The 21,361-nt window shown below is 46.9% G+C and overlaps 2 protein-coding genes and 1 pseudogene across 2 annotated transcripts; 1 reads left to right on the top strand and 2 right to left on the bottom strand.

Moving 5' to 3' along the window:
- Positions 1–8,818: 8,818 nt before the first annotated feature.
- LOC100303824 (uncharacterized) lies at positions 8,819–10,404 on the top strand. The gene is made up of 2 exons (NM_001165452.1): positions 8,819–9,459; positions 9,594–10,404. The coding sequence occupies exons 1-2, from the start codon at positions 8,884–8,886 to the stop codon at positions 10,188–10,190; spliced, it is 1,173 nt and encodes a 390-aa protein (NP_001158924.1). The 5' UTR covers positions 8,819–8,883; the 3' UTR covers positions 10,191–10,404.
- A 1,586-nt stretch (positions 10,405–11,990) lies between these two features.
- Positions 11,991–14,377, bottom strand: LOC103647652 (sequence-specific DNA binding transcription factor). The gene has a single exon (XM_008672153.4). It carries the CDS (start codon positions 13,525–13,527, stop codon positions 12,523–12,525), a length of 1,005 nt encoding a protein of 334 aa, XP_008670375.1. The 5' UTR covers positions 13,528–14,377; the 3' UTR covers positions 11,991–12,522.
- Positions 14,378–14,848: 471 nt separating this feature from the next.
- Positions 14,849–17,087, bottom strand: LOC103647651 (uncharacterized; annotated as a pseudogene).
- Positions 17,088–21,361: the final 4,274 nt, after the last annotated feature.

The following is a 21,361-nucleotide window of genomic DNA, read 5'->3' as shown; positions in this document are numbered from 1 at the left end:
CACCAAAATCATTTAGGAAAAGGTTTAAAGCCTATTTCCCTTTCAATCTCCCCCTTTTTGGTGATTGATGCCAACACAAACCAAAGCAAATATATAAGAGCATAATTGAACTAGTTTGCCTAAGGTAAGTGCAAAGATTGCTTGGAATTAAACCAATATTGATTTCATAAGATATGCATGAATGGTTTCTTTATATTTTTGACATTTTGGACCATGCTTGCACCATATGTTTTGTTTTTGCAAACGTTTTGGAAATTCTTTTCAAAGTCTTTTGCAAATAGTCAAAGGTAGATGAATAAGAATTTTGAGAAGCATTTACAAGATTTGAGATTTTCTCCCCCTGTTTCAAATGCTTTTCCTTTGACTTAAACAAAGCTCCCCCTTAATGAAATCCTCCTCTTAGTGTTCAAGAGGGTTTTGATATTAATTTTGAAGAGGGTATATCAATTTGAAATTATATCACAAGTAAGATACCAATTTGAAAATACTTCTTTAAAACCAAATTGAAAGACTATACCAATTGAAAATTCATCATTTCAAGAACTTTTAAATTTTGAAAATTGGTGGTGGTGCGGTCCTTTTGCTTTGGGCTAATACTTTCTCCCCCTTTGGCATGAATCGCCAAAAACGGATACTTTGAGTGAAATATAAGCCCTTTTTCTAACTACTTTCTCCCCTTTGGCAAATAAAACATATGAGTGAAGATTATACCAAAGATGGAGAGACATTGTGGAGTGATGGCGAAGGATAGATAATACCGATAGAGTAGAGTGGAAGCTTTGTCTTCGCCGAAGACTCCAATTCCCTTTCAATGTACCTATGACTTGGTTTGAAATTCACTTGAAAACACATTAGTCATAGCATATAAAAGAGATATGATCAAGAGGATATATCAAATTAAGCATGATCATAGTTCTATATAACATAGATTGCTCCCCCTAAGTATGTGCATGGAGAGGAACACATATTTTGGCCTTAAATGTCAATTGCACATAATTAGGTTAGTGAGAACATATCTATATCATACGGAATATGAAGTGCATTGTGTCATAGTATAAGTGTGATGCTCATGACAATTTATGCACTTATGAAAACATGTTGTAAACAATTTAAGCATTTTCCCTTAAGGATTTCAAAGAGACTTAAGGACCATCCACCTTTTGAAACAAAGGCAGCTTATCCTCGTTACAAGGTTAAGCTTTAAGCTCTTTGACAATAAAAGTACTTCATCTAGTTTTACCAGAGATGCACTAAAGCAGGAATGAATTTTTGGGAAATTAAACTAGGTATGAAGCAGGGATAATACATGGACATGCTTTCTCTTATTTTCATACAAGATATGCAAAGAATGTATAGAAAAGGAAGATTTAGGTACAAGTTTAAATGAAGGAGATAGTTTTACCTTTTTGTACCTTTACATAGGGACGCTCTCTTTATTGTGCCTTGTCCTTAGTCTTAGATGCTTAAGACCTATTCTTAATGACAATATATGGAAATATTTTGCACAAGAGAGAGTTCTACAACTAGTGATCTTTTCAAGTTATTTTTAGCATATATCAAATGGATCACACGTTGCATAAATGTATCATGAATTCTCCTTTTAACTTACTGCATATCTTAGAGAGATATTGTTTTGAAGGAATGAGGCACTAAGTGTTATTTGATGTTATTCTATGATCAAACAAACAATGGATGCGATCAAGAGAGTAACATATTGGAATATGAATTAAGCTTAAAATAGGAGAATCCAATAAGCAAGCTACTTTAGCAATGAAAGCAACAATCCTTGATAAAAGCGACATTATTTTAACAAGTTGAATTGATGTGAAGTAGCATACTTTATGAGAAACATGCATTCACTTTTAAAGACATAAAGGGAGACCCATTATATATCTTGATCAAGGCTTATAAAATTTGCAATAAACAACTTAAGCCTTGTATTCTTACAATGAAAAAGATTTAGAATGCTTACAACCACACCATTGATTGTTGTGAAGACCTTATTGTCCAAGTAGGTGTTGTTGTTCTTGATGTTCTTCCTTTTTCATTTGAGTGTCCTCCCTTTGTAGTTGTCTCTTTTTTTTCAAACTTATTGAAAAAAACTCAAGAGAGATGTCAATAGCGCAAGGGAGTATATGATGAATAATGATAAATATGAACAATTCATCATCCATAAGTCACACAGATATGAAGTAAAATCCCTAGCATTAGTGCACATCATAGGAAAAGAGGAATATGCACTATTTAACCATTTGATCAATCATAGGAATTTACTTCTTCATATTGAGTTTATTAATCATTACTTTAAAAACAAGTCAATATGAGAACATTTATAGCAAAGGTATGAAATAGATTCTAATGGACAAGTGCATTAATGAGATTGAGGTTGAATGCACACTTAGTTAATTTTCGGTCCAATAAAGAATCTATTCCTCACAAGGGTAGAGTATGATAATTTAGATTAAATACCTATTGAGATGGGAACCAAACTTAAGAAGATGAGTTCCCATACCTTTGCTTTTACCTTTCTTCCTTTGGGTGAAGATTAACCCATGAGGCTTGTGCGCTTTCTTTCTTATAGATTTTCATAATTGAACTCAAGAGAAAAGTTAGTAGCAACACAAGCACTAGTTTCCATTTTTGTAATCATTTTGATAAGGAATGGGAAGCTAGATTACTAAAACATGGGAACTTCATAGCATGAACTAGATTATCCATAGAAGATGTTATGCTCATAAAACAAGCATAACCAATCCTTTAAGATTATGGGAATAAATCTAATTCATGATATGGAAAGCGATAAATGTAGGAGAATCATATTCAATTTAAGCAATAAGACATACAATATAAATCATTGGATTGATTTTTCTTGTCATGATGGATTACGCATTTCCATAGAGAAACTCATTCTCTACATGTGAGACTACTTAGGTTACTTGGATAAAAACATTAGTCTCACAATTCTAGACATAAAGAAAAATTTCCTTTTATACGTGTCCTTAGGATTTGAATTCCTTACATGACACCTTATTCTTTTAAGAACATGGAATCTTTTTCTATATCTAGATCATGGCAATAATAGGATAATTAAAGTAAAATATGCCATGGGAACTTGCAACGATTTAAAGCATGTAGATTGCCATAATATTGAAATGAAGAATATGCAATCTACCATATGGGAGGAATTTCTTCAAAGAATGGTGACATAATTAAAAATATCTTAAGTGCTTCCTTTTTCTATGTGACTACACGAGACACATAAGAAATGATAATTTAAGATACTTGCACTTGAAAGCATAAGTGTTACCATCCTTTGACATACCTTCATGTTGTAGGCCTTGATTTTCCGCACATGATGATTCTTTATTTCCTACAACATTAATATCTTCCCGAGATGATATGAGTTTTGAATATAATAAATTGAAATAACTTTGGGTCAATCTTGAATATATAGATCATTTGAAGATTGATAGCTTGAGTTGATAAGAATTGAATTAACTCCCTCAAGCACCCCAAAGCTTCATATCATCTCCTCCTCCTACAAAGCTTGTCAAGCACATCATGCGAAATGATTGACAAGCTAGAGGTGGGGTTGTTACCAATGGGACAATCCTTGCATTGATGTCCCTTTTTCCGGCATGTGTAGCATAAGCGTTTTTGAAGTCTTGAAGATTTCTTCTTTCCTTGTTTGTTGCTTGCTACATGGTTAGTAAAAACTTTCTTTTCTAACCCTATGCCTCTTTGTTTCAAATGGGGACAAGATTTGATTAAGTGTCCCTTCTTTGAGCATTTAAAACAAAGTCTATCATCCTTGTTAATAATCAAGCCATTTTTAATGTAGGGACATGACCTAATCAAGTGCCCTTCTTCAAAGCATTCACTACACCTCTTAATGTGAAGTGTGACTTGATCATTACCTTGGATGTTACCTTTTGTGGAGGCGTGGTTGAGGCTTTTGGAGGAGGTGTTGAATTTCATCTTTTGTTTCTTCCTCTTGGCAATCCTCAAATCCTTGACATTTTCTTCAAGGGATGTAGTGCATGCCACGGTTGTTCCCGTCTCAAGCTTCTTCACCATGAGATCACGGTTATCTTGAGAAGGTTGGGCAATACATTTCCCTTTTAGTTGTGTCAAGCTCATCTTTAGCCTCTCATTTTCTTCCTTGAGCTTTTGATATGAATCATCGTTTGTTCCTGCAAATTCTAGCTCAAAGGAAGATTTGCTTGTCGACGGACAACAAACATTAGCACATGGTAATATAGTATCAATTTGAATACATGTGCATGAGTGAGGTTGTTGGGATTTTAAATTTTCTATCACAACCTCATGAGTAATGTCTAACATGATATGATCATCCATAAGATTTTCATAAGAACATAGAAGCATATCATGTTTTTCTAGAAAAGCTAGATTTTCAATTTTTAGCTTTTCTAATTGGTCCTTAAGCAAGGTATTTCTATTCACTAATTGAGCGATACAATGTAAAGCGTTATCTTGCTCAATTGAAATAGTCTCATACCTTTGGACCAACTCAACATGAGAGCACTTTAGCTCCTCATGTTCTTTAGTCAACTCGTCAAAGCATTGCATCTTCATGGAGAGAATACTTTCTAGCCTTTGACGAGCTTCGCCTTGCTCTCTCGCTCTTTCTAGAAGTTTGAGCATGACCGCCTTATCCTCTTGGCTTAGGCGAGCGTAGAGTTGCACAAAGCTTCTTTCTTCCTCCTCATCCTCATTTGTGCTTCCGCTAGCATTTTCATTAGCCACACAACATATGTGGGAATCAAAATGGGAAGACAAACCTTTTGTAGAGATGGATTCATCGTTTGGTCTCCATCGTTCATTTTCTTCTTCTTCCTTGCAAGAGTTAGTATCACAAGAACTAAAGGAAGTAGAAGCACAAAATGAACTATCATGTTTGGACTTATTAAATTTGCTTTTAATTCTAGTCCAAATATCATGCATATCACAAATGGGTTTGTCATATTTTATTATGAGGGCATGATAATCTTCTTTGCTAAGGGATTTACTTAAGATGTCATAAGCTAGATAGTTTAAGCGTATACATCTTAAATCTTCTTCGGAGGCATTTTCCCTAGCATAGTTAGGAGGAATAATACTCTTGTCTAAAATTTGTTCTAATTGAGGGTCTACCGCTCTAAAAGCATCTATCACTCTAGTAGACCATGAATCATAATTAGAACAATCGGAAAGTAATATCTCAAGAGTTACCTCCTTGTTCTCCTGGGTCTTCTTGTTCTTTTGGGATCTTCTACGAGCCATCACTTCGAGTTGTTAGACTCAAGATGAAGTGCCTAGCTCTGATACCAATTGAAAGTCGCCTAGAGGGGGGTGAATAGGCGGAACCTGAAAATTAAAACTTTATCCCCCAACTAGATCCCTTGATTAGTGGTTAGAACAAGATATACAAATATCGGAGAATCGAAACTAAGTTCTTGCTTGAAAATGGTATTGCTAAATAATGCAGGAGAGATAAATCAATGCAACTAATAAGTTATAGAATAACAAAGCAAGAACCCTTAGGTGAGAAGAGCACTAGGACAAATTCTTTCTTGCAACGTGTTGCTTCACTAAATGGGAATTTAACTTGAAGCAACACCAGATGATATTAGCAAATAATGGTGCAAGAAAACTTAGAGCAAGGGAAAACAAACAAATCACAAGCAATAAACACAATGGACACGGGTGATTTGTTTTACCGAGGTTCGGCCCTCGAAGGCCTAGTCCCCGTTGAGGAGTCCACTTAAGGACGGGTCTTTTTCAACCCTTTCCCTCTCTCCCCCGATCACACAAGGATTGGTGAGCTCTTCTTCTTCTCAAGGATCACTCTCGATCCCACAAGGACCACCACAATCTTTGGTGTCTCTTGTTTGCTTTTACAAGCCTCCAACACTTTGGAGGAAGTTCGATGGGAGTCAATACTCCACGCTCAAATGAACACTAAGATGTAGCACACACTATCACTCAATGAATCTCACAAGGCGCTAGGGCTAAACTCAATTGAGTAGCTTTCAATTGCTTGCTCTCTCTTTTGTGGCACTTGTGTTGGTTGTAGTGGACTAAATCTTGTGTATAGGATGGATCAATGAATATAGGTGGTTGGGAGGGCTTGAGTATGTCAACTAGATGACTTGGAATGTTGCTTGGGCTCCCACACCTTGAAGTGGCCGGTTGGGGTGATATTTATAGCCACCAACCAAAATGTAGCCGTTGGAGAAGGCTGCTGGCGATGGGCGCACCGGACAGTCCGGTGCACACCGGACAGTGTCCGGTGCGCCAGCCACGTCATCCTATCCGTTGGGGTTGGAGCTGGTCGACCGTTGGAGGCTTTGTCCTCATGTGGCACCGGACAGTCCGGTGCACACCGGACAGTCCGGTGCCCCTCTGTCCTTCTGCTCTGACTTTTGCCGCGTGTACTGTTGCGCACTGTTCGCTGTCAGAGTTGACCGTTGGCGCGGGGTAGCCGTTGCTCCGCTGGCGCACCGGACAGTCCGGTGTACACCGGACAGTCCGGTGAATTTTAGCGGAGCGGCCTTCCATTTTCCCGAAGCTGGCCAGTTCAGAGCCGCTTCACTCTGAAGCACCGGACACTGTCCGGTGGTGCACCAGACAGTCCGGTGAATTATAGTGGGCTGCGCCTGAGAAACCCGAAGGTGAAGAGTTCGAAGGCAATCCTCCCTGGTGCACCGGACATTGTCCGGTGGTGCACGGGACACTGTCCGGTGCCACACCGGACAGTCCGGTGTGCCAGACCGGGGAGCACTTCGGTTTCTTTTTGCTCCTTTGTTTTGAACCCTGTCTTGTTCTTTCTATTGGTTTTTGTTGAGTCTTTGACACCTGTAGAACATGCAATCTAGAGCAAACTAGTTAGTCCAATTATTTGTGTTGGACATTCAACCACCAAAATCATTTAGGAAAAGGTTTAAAGCCTATTTCCCTTTCAGTCGCCGTACCACCCCACACATGAGTAGGACAACACATCGGCGATGTATAGAACGGGAAGCACCACGCTATCCCTGGAGAAGGATGACTAGACGATCTTGGTTGTGCTACCTTTTGGACCGTTTTAGTCGACCTTTGCTTTCGCGGAGATCACCTTTTTGACTTTGTTGATTTTATTGGCCGGTTATGTGGAACGACATTCTTCATATATTTGGCAAGCAACTGATCAAAAGTAGGGCCGACTCTACTGAGTCGTCCAGACGTCTTAGCAGTGTTTTGCTTCCTAACACTTGTTTTAGAATGTTGTGGTCCGATGGACAGGCCGAGTCTAGTAATAGGACATTGATTAGCTTGATAAAAAAGAAGATATCTGATCATCCTAAGCATTGGCATAGGATTTTGTTCGAAGTTTTATGGGCTCATAGAATATCTAAACACCGTGCTACTAAAGTATCTCGGTTTGAGCTTGTCTATAGGCAGGAAGCAGTGTTACCTGTAGAGATAAGTTTGAATGTTGTCAGGTTCGCCAAGCAAAATGATCTGACTGTCGGTGATTACTATAATTCAATGATGGACAATATTGATGAAGGGACCGACAAGAGAGTGACTGTCTTAGGAGAAATATAAAAGGACAAGATCATGGTCGTCAAAGCTTACAACAAGAAGGTCAAGACTAAATCGTTCCAGGTAGGGGACCTGGTATGGAAGACTGTCCTGCCTCTAAGGAGCAAAGACCAGAAGTTTGGGAAGTGGTCGTCAAGCTGGGAAGGCCCTCACAGAGTCACACAGGTGATGTCCGGTAACGTCTACTTATTGCAAACATTACAAGGCAAAGCCTTACCTAAGGCGTTAAACGAGCGTTTTCTCAAACAATATCATCCTAGTATGTGGCAAGATGCCTAAGAAAACCGATGTGATCATATTGAATTAGTTGCTTTTGGTTCGCTCAGCTCCGCCAAAAGCCAGGGGGCACATGTTGGATGGAAAAATTGACCGTGCGGATGGTCCGGCCCCGAGGCCGAACGGTCCGCAGTCCGGACGGTCCGCGCGCGCAGAGTCACTTAGGTTTCCGAGCTTTTTGCTACAATTGTTGGCTTGATTCGCGGAATTAACTCGGGAGATTTGTTTGTAACGGGTCCAGCCTCCCATCCTCTACAAATACATAGGAATATAACCGATTAAACATGAACAATCGAATCAATAATCAGTTTATCTCTCGTTTTTACCTTAGTCATTAGGAATAATTCTAGTTTAGCCTCTCAAGTTCGCGGCCCCTGCACACGTGTGGACCGTCCGGCCTGTCAGACAAGGAACCATAGCCTTGTCCCTGGCCGCGGACCGTCCGTGCCTGTGTAGAGAGCACCACCGCCGGTTCTCAGTGCTTTGATTGGCGTCCGGATCGGCACCAACAAACATAACCTCTTAGTAATATTTTTTTTTGAATTCATATGAGTCTATAAGTATGGATGTGAGAGACTCAAAGAAGTACGTTTGCATTTGAGATGCAAAGACTTTTTTTCGTTTTAAAAGGAGCAGAGCAGAGAATAAAAGAGATATTCAAGTACTAGTACAATGCAAGCTAGAAGTAGCACTGCAACTGAAGTGGAGCCCATAGTTATTGCAGTTCGTATCCCTCGTCACCGGCTCACCGCACACTACGGCCGGCGTCACCGCGTCAAGCTATGCACGTACAATTGCTGCCGCAAAGCTCGTGGAGTTCAAGTTCGAATTCGAACTGCCGCCTCATGAATCGCAACTAATCCCAACGGCTCCCACTCCATCGGCAGCCGCTGAACCGCCGCCCGCACCTACAAAAGAATTGGCAAAAGCCGCCAGCAGCACAGTGCGTGCAAGGGTGCAAGTGCATGCGCATCGAGAATCCGTTCCCACTTGCCACCGGGCGCATCGACGGCGCGACCCATGTCCCGCGAGAAGCCGCCGGCGCCGGCCGTGGTCTCCACGGGCTGCTCAGGCTTCATGTCCTGCCTCTCTCGCCACCGCCGCGGCCCGCAGCAGCGGGCGGTGCCGAGGGGCGCCGCTGTGCTGCCGCGAAGAAGCGATGCTGGCGGCTGCGACGCGGGCGCCGAGGCCGCGGAGGGGTGCTGGAAGAGGGTGCAGCTCCTGGAGGAGGAGGAGGAGGAGGGCAAGAGGCTGAGCGGCCACGAGGAGAGGCCGGCGCCAGGCGCCCCCGAGCGCGTCGCCAGGGGCCGCGCCAAGCAGGACCGTGCGGAGGGAGGCGGCGAGGTCACCGATCGCGTCGGGAACGGCGCCAAGGCCACGGCGGAGGGCGGCGGTAGCGTGATGAGCATGGGCACGGCCAAGACCACGGCCGCCACGACGTGTGCCAGCGCCGGCCACGGCGTGCAGGAGGTGGTGAGGCTGGAGGACGGCAGCTACATGCGCGAGGTCAGGCGGGTAGTAGGGCGCCCGTGGGAGCGGCTGGCCGTGCAGGTGTCGCGGCCCGTCGTCCCCGCCGACGCGGCGAGCGCGTCCGAGGTGTGTTTCGGTTAACGTTGTTAGTTTCCAGTTTCCACATACGATCCATTCGAGTTGGAGACATCGTCTTGTGACATCTCTGCCTTGGTGTGTCTGGTTTGACAACTGCATGCGCCGTACGTGATCTTCACCAGGTTCTTGGCAAGATGGCGGCGATGAATGCCGAGGACCTGCGCAAGTTCCTGGTCCAGCTAATGCCGCTGGAGGACATAACCGGGCAGAAGAACCCCGGCGAGCCCGTGCGCCGAGCGGCGAGGCCGAGCTCGGGGGACGACCTCGTGGAAGCTCTCGTCCTCGACACGATGGGCATGCTGGAATCTCTGCTCCTGGAAGGCCTGAAGATCCAGATGGCCTCACCGGCCACCGACCCCGCCGCGGGCGACGGGAGGCGGGACAGGGCCGTCGCCGTCGGCAAGGACTGCATGGTCCACGTGGTCCTGATGCAGGCGAGGGATCCCAAGGAAAGGTACGGCGCCATCGGCGACCCCATGATTGGGCTGATCGAGGCGTCTCTGGAAAAGAAGGATGCCACGGCGGTCAGGCTGCGGATCCTGGGGCTGCATGTTGCCGGGATCAGCTTCGTCGTGAGAAGGCCCAGTGATGATGGCAGCAGGTGCATGCTGTGGAGTGCGTATCTAAGGCGATGCAAGGATTCACACGACGGTGACGGGGGAGGCGATGGCTGCAGGTGCATTTGCGTTCGAAATCCGAATCGGTTCTTCAGAAGATAGATAATTAGAGGTGTTTTTACCGAGCAGCTGCCTGCTCAACAATAATAACGGTGCAAAGTAGAAAAATAACCCTCCGTGTGATAGGTCTGGCGCAACATGTTAGGGACGCCAACCTTTGTTTTGTTTTGTTTTCTAATTGATAACTGTAAGTTTTTTTTTGATAATTGTAAAAACTGTAATTTGCGCTTTTGCAGTAATATGCGGTGACGTCTTTGATGACGTGTAATAGGGCTTGCGAGCAGAAAATAGGTGAACGATTTAATTTCCTTCGCCGTTAATGTTACATCCGCTAAGCGAGTCCGATCGGGAAAGAGCAACCCTAAATAGTGGCGCCGTAATCCAAGGCTTAGCTCTCGCCAAAAATAGCGTAGGTCTTCCAGGATTCATCGCGGCGCCGCCACGGCATACAGCAACAATGAGGACGAATCGTATAATCCGTGTGACGACTGACGACGACGACGACAGCAAGGATTACTTCAGCAGCCTGGACGACGAGGCCGAGTGCACCGATGTCGCGGACGACGACGAGAACTGCCCAAGCGACGGCTACTGCGGCTACGTACGTCGGCCATCGTCAGCGACGACGACGCGATGAGCCGCAAGCCTAGAAAAACGATAAGGGCTACGTTTTAGAGAGCGAGGCCGACGGCGCAAGTGTCAAGACGAAGTCACGGTGTCAGCAGCCCGGATCGCCGATCCACCGCCGCAAGGTTCCAGAACGGGAGAAGGAGAGTGAAGTGGAAGAGAAGAAGAGTAACAATAGGGTTCACAATTCTCCACAGACAGTTCTATTACATGGCCGGCCCATTATGGGTTCGGCTCCAGCTTCATCCTTCTGCTCTTCAGTCGATGCACCATCAGTATACAGAAAGCCCGAAGCCTAAAAAGCCCAGCCCGAAGCACGTTTTTTAGCCCGATCCGGCTCGCTTTTATATGGATTCAGGCGAAACAGTGAAATCACCGCTCTCATATTGCCTCTGTAAGTTTACAGCTAACTAAAGCTGCATTAATCAGACTCAGTACACTTGCTGCACAGGCAAAGTGAGATGCCATGCACGCCGAGAATATAATCAGCTGCCAGGCATGCCACATCACCGGGAACATGGAATTCACAAGCCCAATGGTGAGAAGAGAATTGACCATAGCAAAACGATACAAGCTGAACAATGCAGCTACAGAATTCAGTATATTACTTCTGGTACAAACAGTTTTTCCCCTATATAGCTGAACAAGCACACCTGTAACTGAATTCGTTTTGTAACACCAAACTGAAACTGGAATGCATACGCAACAGCAAAGGAGTTACGATATATAGGAATCCAGAATTCCAGATTCCCTATACAATGCAATAGCATCATTTTGGCCACGTAACAGCCAGGATAACATCTGAGTAGCATAAGAGGTGTCAGCCTATGAAAGGTAACCACGACAGAGTAGGAACAGAACGAGAAAAGAAAACAAACGCACGAGTACATAAATCACTCATTAGTGATTGCAAATCCTTCAAGAACCTAATCCTGTTATCTTTTTTTTTAACCAGAACACAGTAGATACTATAGCTCTATCTCAATATGATCAATAGCAACAGGACATCTGTGGGTGTTTCTGCATATAGGCTGGCAGGTAGACAGATTCATGTAAATAAGTAGCCTCCAGCTTTTATGTCAAACTTGGTCACATCGCAGGGAAGGGTTTTCATGAGTGCACCTGAATAAAGAAGGCGCAAGAAGTAATCCTACAGTTCAGTATGTTCATCATATTATGTAGTTCCATTTCGTCTCTGTAGAATATAAAGCCATGTGTTTGGAACATACAAATCATTTCATTAATGTAAAGGTGTTCCTTTTCATTGTAACATGTTCCATGAATTACAGCAATATCTGTAGTCTGAAACAAATCTTAAATTAGAGCTCGATAAGAAGCTTCCATTGTACTCCTTTTACAAGTGCTATCAATCCCTTCTATGACAAGTAAATAAAACATGATCTCAGAACACGAGCACTATGTCCATTTACTGCGGAAAGATCTTGACTCGCAATAACCATTAAGACTTCATTTCTAAGAATTGGCCGAGAATAGTTGAAAGCGGACAACAGCAGCAAAGTTGGTATGTTACACAGCCATCCCACTGCAAAAACTCCCAAACTGTCCCCGAATTTACATAATAATCAATTTCTGATAAAGAGAAGTGCTAGCGTTAATTCTGGCTGAAGTTCAATGCTGACAGAGAAAGGTATGTACTCTATAGGGGAATTTTTTGCTTTTGCCATATAACAAATTCTAGGAACTTTTTGCAAAACTATAACCATTTTATCATGATGTTGCGTTGACACTAACCATTCTCGCCCTTCTTGGTAAGGGTGTCCACTTCAGCCGTTACTGACGAACTGCCACCGTTCTTTCCACTGCTCTGCTTCAACTTCCTCGCGAAAAGCCTAGCGATCTGCAGGTGTGTTTTCGCCATGATCTCAGTCCTCTTGAGCTCCATCTCCCCCTTCTTGATCTCAGCCTCAACCCTCATTCTTTCTGTCTCCCTGTACATCTCCATCCTGGCCTGCTCAACCTTCAAGAAGGAGCTAGCCAGCAGCTCGATGCTCTTGGCTATATCGAAGTCTGTGCTCTTTCTCTTCTTGGGCCGGTCCCAGACCTTGTCCTCCACCTCCTCCACGTCCTCGTTCGCCACCTTACTCCTCGGAGAACTGACGTTGGCATCGCTATCAGCAGGCCCGCTCTCCTTCTGCATGCTGTTGTCAGCCTTCTCCGCTTTATCCGGGACGGCGCCATTCGCGTCCATGTTCATCAGATCAGTGAATGCACCTGGAACCGCATCCCGCAGCTGCGCGGCAAAGTCAGCTTCTGCCTCGGCCTCCGGTTTCGCCGGAGCTCGCAAGTCTATTCTGCTGTTAGTCAGCGCCTGCTGCTGCTGCACCTGGTCAGGGCCGACGGGCGGTCCCTTGAGCAGGCCGTCCATGCGGGCGAAGAACCTCCACGACGGGCCGGCGGCGGCCGGGCCGGCGCGCGCCACCGCGGCGGTCTCGGCCCGGTAGCGCTTCTTCATGGACTCGACCTTGTTCTTGCACTGGTTGGGGGTCTTGGCGCTGCTACCGACGCCGCCGGGGGGCTTCCCCGCGGCCGCGGCGTCGTCGGCGCAATGCACGGACACCTCGCGGGCGATGTCGACCCAGTCGCTCCACTTGAGCTTGGCGCGGTTCCGCAGCAGCCACTTGGCCTCGTAGGCCTCGAGCAGGCGCGCGATGCCGCTCTCGCTCCACTCGTCGCGCTTCTGCGGCGGCGCGGCCGCCAACGGCGCCGCGTCGGCGTCGGGGAGGCCGTCCATGGCGCGGGAGCCGGGAAGGGGTCCCGAATTTCGCGGCTTGAGCGGGCCAACTGGAGCAACCGCTATAGCTCTGCCATGGCTGACGGTCCTGGAGGAGCTTGTAGCATGGGGGAAGATGGAGATCTTAGCTGAAGCTAGCTACTGGTGGTGTGGTGCGTGAGCCGCTCAACGGCTTGCTTTATCAGAGAGTGAATTTTCCCAGAAAGGAGGTAATTGAAGCTTAGAATTGCAGTGATCGGATAGAGGGATCGAAGTAAAAGGGGACCGGCGACGCTGAGACCTGGGAGCGCAGATAAGATTGACCAAAAGCAGCGAACTTGGGGAGTTGAAACTTGCTTATAGCAGGAAAGGAAGGCCTGGTATTTCCCGGTGTTTACGCGGCAGCAGATGGCGTGTGTGTGTCGGAGACAGGACGGAGCGCGGCGAGGAAGAGGAGAATAGACCGAGCTGGTGATTAGGGGAGTCGAGAACAGTCAAGGCCTGATGAGAAAGGGAGAAGAGGGTGGATGGATCATGGACGGGAGCAGCGTGATCTGCGCTGCCAAAATGCACAGGGGAGGAGGAGCTGGCGCGGAATTCCGGGGAGAAAACACTTGTCTTCTCCGGTTCTCTCTCCCCCCGGCGGCCCGCGCGCGGCTTGCTTGAGTATGATTCGGCTCGCAGTGCGGAAGAAAGTGGGAGGCCGGAACCGAGAGGCGTCCCATCCTCGTCCGTCGTCCTCTTCTTCCACCGCCCGCGCGACGCAGCTGAGGGACCCGCGGGCCCCGGGCGCCAGCCACGGGGGCGGCCGGGCGCGCTGCCCGTGCTCGTGGGGGGCAGCGGGGTGGAGCGGAGGCGCGCTTCGGACTCGGACCGCATTAGGTTAGGCAGGCGGCACGGAGTGGGGCGTGACGCCAGCGCTGATCGGACCCGTTCCGTCTTCAGGACTGACGGCACGGAGACCGCGGGCTGTTGGAACGAGAACGCGTCTGCGGCACCGACCACCGAGTGGGAGAAACAAAGGCGCAGGCGCAGCGACGCAGCCGCGGTTGGATGGACAGTAGTACAGACGTACAGTACCTGCCTACCGGGGGTGGGGGATGGGGGGCGTGGAGGTGGAGGCCAGCGCGGCATGCGGACGCCGGGCGCGGATGTGTCAGCAACCTACTCACGAGAGGTATTGATTCAACTAAGAACTAGTAGCAATTATAGCAGAGGAAGCAGAATGGATGAGGAAGACAACAGTATAGAACTAACACGAAGACACCATGAGGAAGAAGAAGGAGAACGATTCTATTGTTTCTGTCTACCCTTTTCAATTGTTGCTGCTCCTTATGTATTGTCAGCTAACTGGACCGGTAAATACCATATGGGCCGGGTACCTGACATTTCCCTCTCCTTGAGATGCAGCTTGCCCTCAAGCTGCTGTTCGCAACACTACCGGGATCCCAAACAAGGACTGAGCATATATGTAGGTCACTGGTAGCAAGGAAAACAGAGACGACCATGATGTTCAAACCCAAGCACGCCAACTCCTGAGGTGGAGGCCATGGTTGCTTGATCTCACTGCGGCGAGTAAGGAGGTCGTTACCAAAGTTGTTAGCTACCAGCACCATTCCCTTTCCAATAGTGTGGTAGCCACGAGAGAAGTTGTTAGTTGTGTCCTCCTTCCCTAAGATGAGCTGCTCTAGGTGGAAGATCTCGGGGTACAGACCATGCTCAGGGTTGATGAAGATGGCTCTGGCCACCTGCTTGCTAGAACCAGTCTTGTTGTAGAACGTGTTGAAGGCATCCTGCCAGGGGCGGGCCTGGCTCAATTCAATGGTATTCAATTGAATACCCATTATTTTGACAAAAACAACATATACATATATATAGTATATATACATAGGAAATAAGAAATGAATCAAATAAGTGGAGGAATTTCTGTTAACTTAGACCAAAATATTTCTAATCTCCTTGCTACTTCCCATACCCACCCAGCCCAATAAATTGTTGTATGATTGTGTCCGATAAGATCCAATGGAGTGATATAACCCATCTTAGTATCTCACGGCAAAAAACCTTCAAACCTTATTGTCGTACCAAGGAAGAGCTGTTAGGTCTTGGTGGGACATTAGCAACTGTGTGAAGCATTAGCGATTGGAAAGAGCCAAATATGATAAGTATCTAGTCAACAACCGAGCAATAGCCCCTGGTGCATTTCGATTTGAATTTTTTTAAATAGTTGTATGTAATTTGAGTTTAGTAGACTAGTTATTGGATCAGTTATGACTATATTGTGTATACTTAATTATAGATTATATATAATTAACTATATATATGCTAATAAACAAGCTTTATGTCTAGAAAAAATTTTATCCTAATTTTTTTTTGAATACCGGCCTTCTAAATCCTGGGCCCGCCACTGCATCCTGCGGGACACCAATCGAGGTAGCACTTTGCTGCATTTCCTCAAACACCACTTGAGCATCAATCAAGGTCAAGGCAGACTGGCTGTCTGTGAGCTTGAGCTCCTGGCAGTTGAACAACTTGCACAGCCTGCAGCACGCGTCGAACAGACTCCTCCAGATGATGAAATCAGAACAGCAGTTCACCCTGGTCAACCTCGCCACCGAGTCGTACTCCTCTTTGCCCTCGACGTCGTGCGCGCGCCCGTTCGTGGCCATCGTGCCAAGCCCTGACACTGCGTGCCTGATGGACTGGTGGAGCTGGAGGCTCTCCTGCCTGACGAACACATCGCCGCAGTCCAGCCAGGGGCAGATGGTGGCCCTCATGGAGACGCTACCGCTAACGGGGACCACCACCATGTGGCACTGGTAGCACCCCGACAGCTGCCTCAACTGCATGCCGACCCTGAATGACGCTCCGTCCGACCCATCCAACAATGGCCCGCCACGCTGCAGCTGCTTGCTGCTCTTGTTGTCGCACGGGAACCAGCACGCCGTGCTCTCCGGGGAGGAGCCTGTGGGCGTTGTGTTCCTGGCTGGCGACGACACGGCCATCTGGGTCACCCGCGCCGCCACGGTCGCGTCGAACGCGCCGGTCGAGTCCGCGAGCGGAAACAGGCGTTGGCACCGCTTCACGACGTCCACGGCAGTGGCGGACCCAGGAATTACTGACAGCCTAGGCGAAATTATTAAGCAGCATGCAGCAGCAGTGCAAAAGCCTGAGCTGACAGAGAAATGGACTGTAATTTTTTGGACTTCTTACATGCACTCTCGTGGCGTGGCAGGCTGGCAGCCCAGGCGACGGCCTGTACTGCCTAGGCACTCGGTCCGCCTCTGGTCCACGGCAGTGTCGCACGAGGTGGAGAGGATGTCGTTGGTGCTGTTCTGGTTCTCGTCGGGTGGCTCGTGGATCTCGGCGCACACGAAGATGTGCTTCCCCTTGAGGTCGGCCTCCGTGAGGTCCCCGACGCTCATCTTCCCCATGCTGGCCATGGCCGGCGTGCCGCACGCGGAGGACGCCTGCTGGCACTGCGACTCAACGTGGACCGCGAGCGCCAGCGACCGCACCGGCTGCCACGACGCGGCAGAACCTCCCTTATCACCGGGTAGATGCGAGCCATAGTGCGCCATGGCGAGTTTGGTTGTGAGCCCCGAAGTCGAACAGGTGGTAGGCAGCTTGGTGACGTCAGTGCCATCGAAGAATCCACATAGGTGGACCGAAGCGCGGGCCTCGACACGCAGACGCCACGACTCCAGCGCGTCGACGTGAGTTGCCACAGCCGCCTCCACGGCATCGAGGCGCTCGGTGGTGGCCGAGAGTTGGATCCCGAGATCCGCCCGCGAGGGAATGGGATCCTCACGGGCAAACGCCTCCTCCAAAGAGCGAATCGACGCGGAATGGAGCGAATCGCAGAGCTGCTCGTCGGAGTCGACGCCTCTGCAGAAGAGGTCGCCCCAGTCGTCGGTGATCACCTCCTCCGGTGAGCTCCCAACCTCCGCGGTAATGACACCCGAGTGCTCGAACAGGCCACCCCAGTTGTCGGCGGTGACGGGCTCCTCGTAGCGCAGCTCGACGTGCGGTCGCCACGATTCCGGCGCGCCGACGCGAGTTGCCGCAGCAGCCTCCACGGCATCGAGGTGCTCGGTGGTGGCGGACTCGAGCGAAGCCCAAGGCGCATCCTGTGCCGACAACCGGTCACAGATCGCGCGCAGGAGCCTGGACTGCTTCTCGAGTGCAATCGTCAGACTAGAAACGGCAGCACCCTCCATGCCTAGAGATCAACGGCTTTGATACCAATTGTCAGCAACCTACTGACGATAGGTATTGATTCAACTAAGAACTAGTAGCAATTATAGCAGAGGAAGCAGAATGGATGAGGAAGACAACAATATGGAACTAACACGAAGACACGAAGACACCAGTAGAAAACTACGATACTTGAGGAAGAAGAAGGAGAAGATTCTATTGTTTCTGCCTACCCTCTTCAATTATTACTGCTCCTTATGTATTGTCAGCTAACTGGGACGGTAAATGGGCCGGGCAGGATGCCATTGTTTTCCACGGCATCCAGCCGGCGCCGGCCATCCATCCTGCGGGCCGCGCGCGGCAGGCAGGCAGACAGGCAGGCGGTTCGGCAGCGGTTGCCGGTTGGTGGCGACCTCCATGATCCGTCCGTCCCCGCCACGCGCCCGCCCCCACCTCGCTTTCGGTCTCCACTTGCCTGCTGGCGTGCGCGCGTGGCAGCGGCGAGGCACAGCACCTTCTTTGTCTCTTCTTCCTCTGGCCGGCAGCGCCGGGCCCTTGGACCGCCTGCCTCCCAACGAAACTACGCTGCAAAGGAAGAGAAACGCAGCGGCTTCCCCCCCTTCCATTCCATCATTGCAGCGGCAGTTGACTATCTGGGACGGCAACCGACGGCCATCCGCTTGAGTGGATGCCGCCGCCGCCGCCATGCGCGAACAACGACCTGAAATAACTAGCAGGTCTGATGGAAAGGGGGCTGCTTTGAGATGGCATCCAACAAGTCAGTGCAGAGCTGAGCGGACGCCGGCGTTTGTACCTAAATCGGTGCAGTGTGCGGCAACGTTTATATGTTCCTAAGATTGACAGGCACGAACAAAGTTTTACTAGTCCTAAACGTGTCGCTAATAAGGTAGGAACATTTTTTGTTTCCATTATCAAAAAAAAAGTGTCGCTAATCAAAGTTTGGTGCGGGGCGTCTGAGCTGAGCCTGAGACGAAAGCGCGAAATGCTCTGTCTGACCTTCGTTCTCACATGTGTGTACTCTGCGATCCGGCCATCTGAACCGTCACTCCTCCATCTTCTCGTCGTCACGATGGGATGGTTGATTGGTTTACATCCCTAGACTAGACGTGCCTCGCTAGCTGATTATATGTTTGGGAAAAAAAAGGATGGAAGATGCTAATTCCCAGCTAACACAAATGTCGGCAAATTTTTCGTTCGTGGGTTTGTTGCTGGCGGTTTGATCCGTGGTATGCAACGAGGGCGAGGCATACCTGCTCAATGATCTTCCATTCTTCCCAGAACTTTGCAGCCCACCGATGACGACCCAGTCCAATTAGCCAGTAACCAAAAAAAAAAAACGTTCAGAAGCGGCGGTGTTAAGAATCCAGAAGGGAGTCAGATGTGATCTATTGTTCAGAGTGCATACACTACCTCCGTGAGCTCATACTGAGAATCCCATTTTAAAAATACATTATATATCCAAACGGGAGCTCATTTCTAGCTTTAGATTCAGTGCTCCTAGAAATAAAATCCAAGAATCAAGGCTGAGCATACATCCTTCTGGAGCCTGTGCAGGCGTGCAGCTTTCTTCTTTCGTTTGGTGCAGTTGATAAATAAATCCCTGTAGCCTGTGGAATTTTTCCCCCCCAATCGTTGGGTGCAGTTTAGTGTTGTTGTTGTCTTAGTACGTACCTGCATGTATTCGAGAAATCTGTATTTTTGACGCATTAAATAAGTGGCTTTGCATAATTGACACTCTAAAGATCAACTTCGTAAATTTGACACCCACGTCATTGACACTTTAATTTACTTGACAAAAAAAATTAAATGAAAAAAAGGAAAAAGAAAAGTATGAAAAAGACAAAATGTCAAGTAAATCAAAGTGTCAATGATGTGGATGTCAAATTTACAAAGTTAATTTTTAGAATGTTAATTGTGAAAAGCCACTTGTTTAGGGTGTCAAAAATACAAATTTCTCGCATGTATTAATGGAAGCCTATTAGAGTTGTGTAAGGCTTCTTCCAAAGATCGAGCAACTCCTTAAACCCTAGAAATTTCATCATGTGCTCGCTCATGAGAGCGCTCATGAGAGCATTGTAAGGCAGAGATGCCAACATCCTTAGAAGCAATTCACATAATCGGTGAGTTCTCTCTATGAGATTGTTCACAAGAGACTCAAACTTTATATGATTAAGGTCATGTTGAAGTGCTTTCTCTCGGAAACATCAGCAAACATAAATGGGACGTTCTAAATACTGTACAAACGCTTGGCCTTCGAAATCTGACCTTCACCAAATAAAAAAAAAGTTTATACTGTGAGATACATATACTGTACGTTGAGACTGGGCCACTTCATTCTTGCATATCAGAATAGCACTGGTACATATTCAAAAGTTTCAACAGCTAATGCTATTCTAACCACTTGACTGAGCCCTCTTCTGTCTTCTGAACGACATATTTCATTTCGATGATGGTTCAGTGTGCAGGCAGTAAAATAAAATTCTATTGTATCAAATTGTTCGCGCCCATGTGCAGCCCTGCGATTCTGCGAGGACCTGTGTGTTAGATTGTGTGCAGCCTGCTATTGGAACTTTGTTTAATGGCGCTTTGGATAGCAAGGACAAGGGTCCTGTCTGCATTGCTGGCCCTTAGGCTGTCCGCACTGAAGCACTCGGCACGCTACGCTACAGAGATAGGGTTTACTCTACCTGCTGCAGTGGCCTACCTTTTGAGCTACGCTATTTTCCAGTAGTAGTGCTGGAACGGCATATGCAGAGTAGTACGGCATAAACCCTATGCACTGTTTGGGTAGTTGGGTGGAATGAAAGAGAAATAAAAAATAATATAATATGTGATAGTTGGTATAGAGTTGAGATATAGAGTAAATATGACTGCAGAGGATTGTGGTATAGAGTAAACATGACTGCTGACGGGGATAGAATATTACTTTTAGAGTAGAAATTTAGAGTAGTATGAGTGCGGATAGCCTTAGCTGCCTTGTTGTCCAGTTGAGCCTAATCGGGTACGATGTGCTGGTTGATTCAGGTCTTATTTATCATGTTCTTTTGACTATTTATAGGTGTTTTGAAATATTTGTTTCTATACATGTCATACCTCCTACCTTAATTCATATGTTTTATAGTTTAGAATATTTAGACGACTTAGGTCCCGTTTCAATCTCACATCTCACGCGATAAACTTTAGCTTCCTGCTAAACTTTAGCCATATGAATTGAAGTGTAAAAGTTTAGGTCTTTAAGTGTTTGAACTACTCTAAGACCCTGTTTCATTCTCACAGGATAAATTTTAGCTTCCTGCTAAACTTTAGCCATATAAATTGAAGTGCTAAAGTTTAACTCATTGAGGTGTTTGGACTACTCTAATAAAGTTTAGCACATTAGAATAAAAAAGACACCTATGCCCCTAATGCGGAGAGAGGAAATGAGGTTAGAGGGTATGGATGGAAAATGAGGTTCCCTAGCCCACGTTTAGCTCCTTTTAGTACTCCTTGAGCAGCTTATGAGATAATAGGTGCTAAATTTTATCACACCACCATTAGCTCTCCTGTTTAGATCACTAAATGGCTAAAAGTAGCTAAAAAGCTGCTAAAGTTTATCTAGTGGGATTGAAACATGGTCTAATAAAGTTTAGCATATTGG

Source organism: Zea mays, chromosome 2 (genome assembly GCF_902167145.1).
Source record: "Zea mays cultivar B73 chromosome 2, Zm-B73-REFERENCE-NAM-5.0, whole genome shotgun sequence".
In the NCBI taxonomy this organism is placed as follows: domain Eukaryota; kingdom Viridiplantae; phylum Streptophyta; class Magnoliopsida; order Poales; family Poaceae; genus Zea; species Zea mays.
This window is presented reverse-complemented; position numbering and strand designations above follow the sequence as displayed.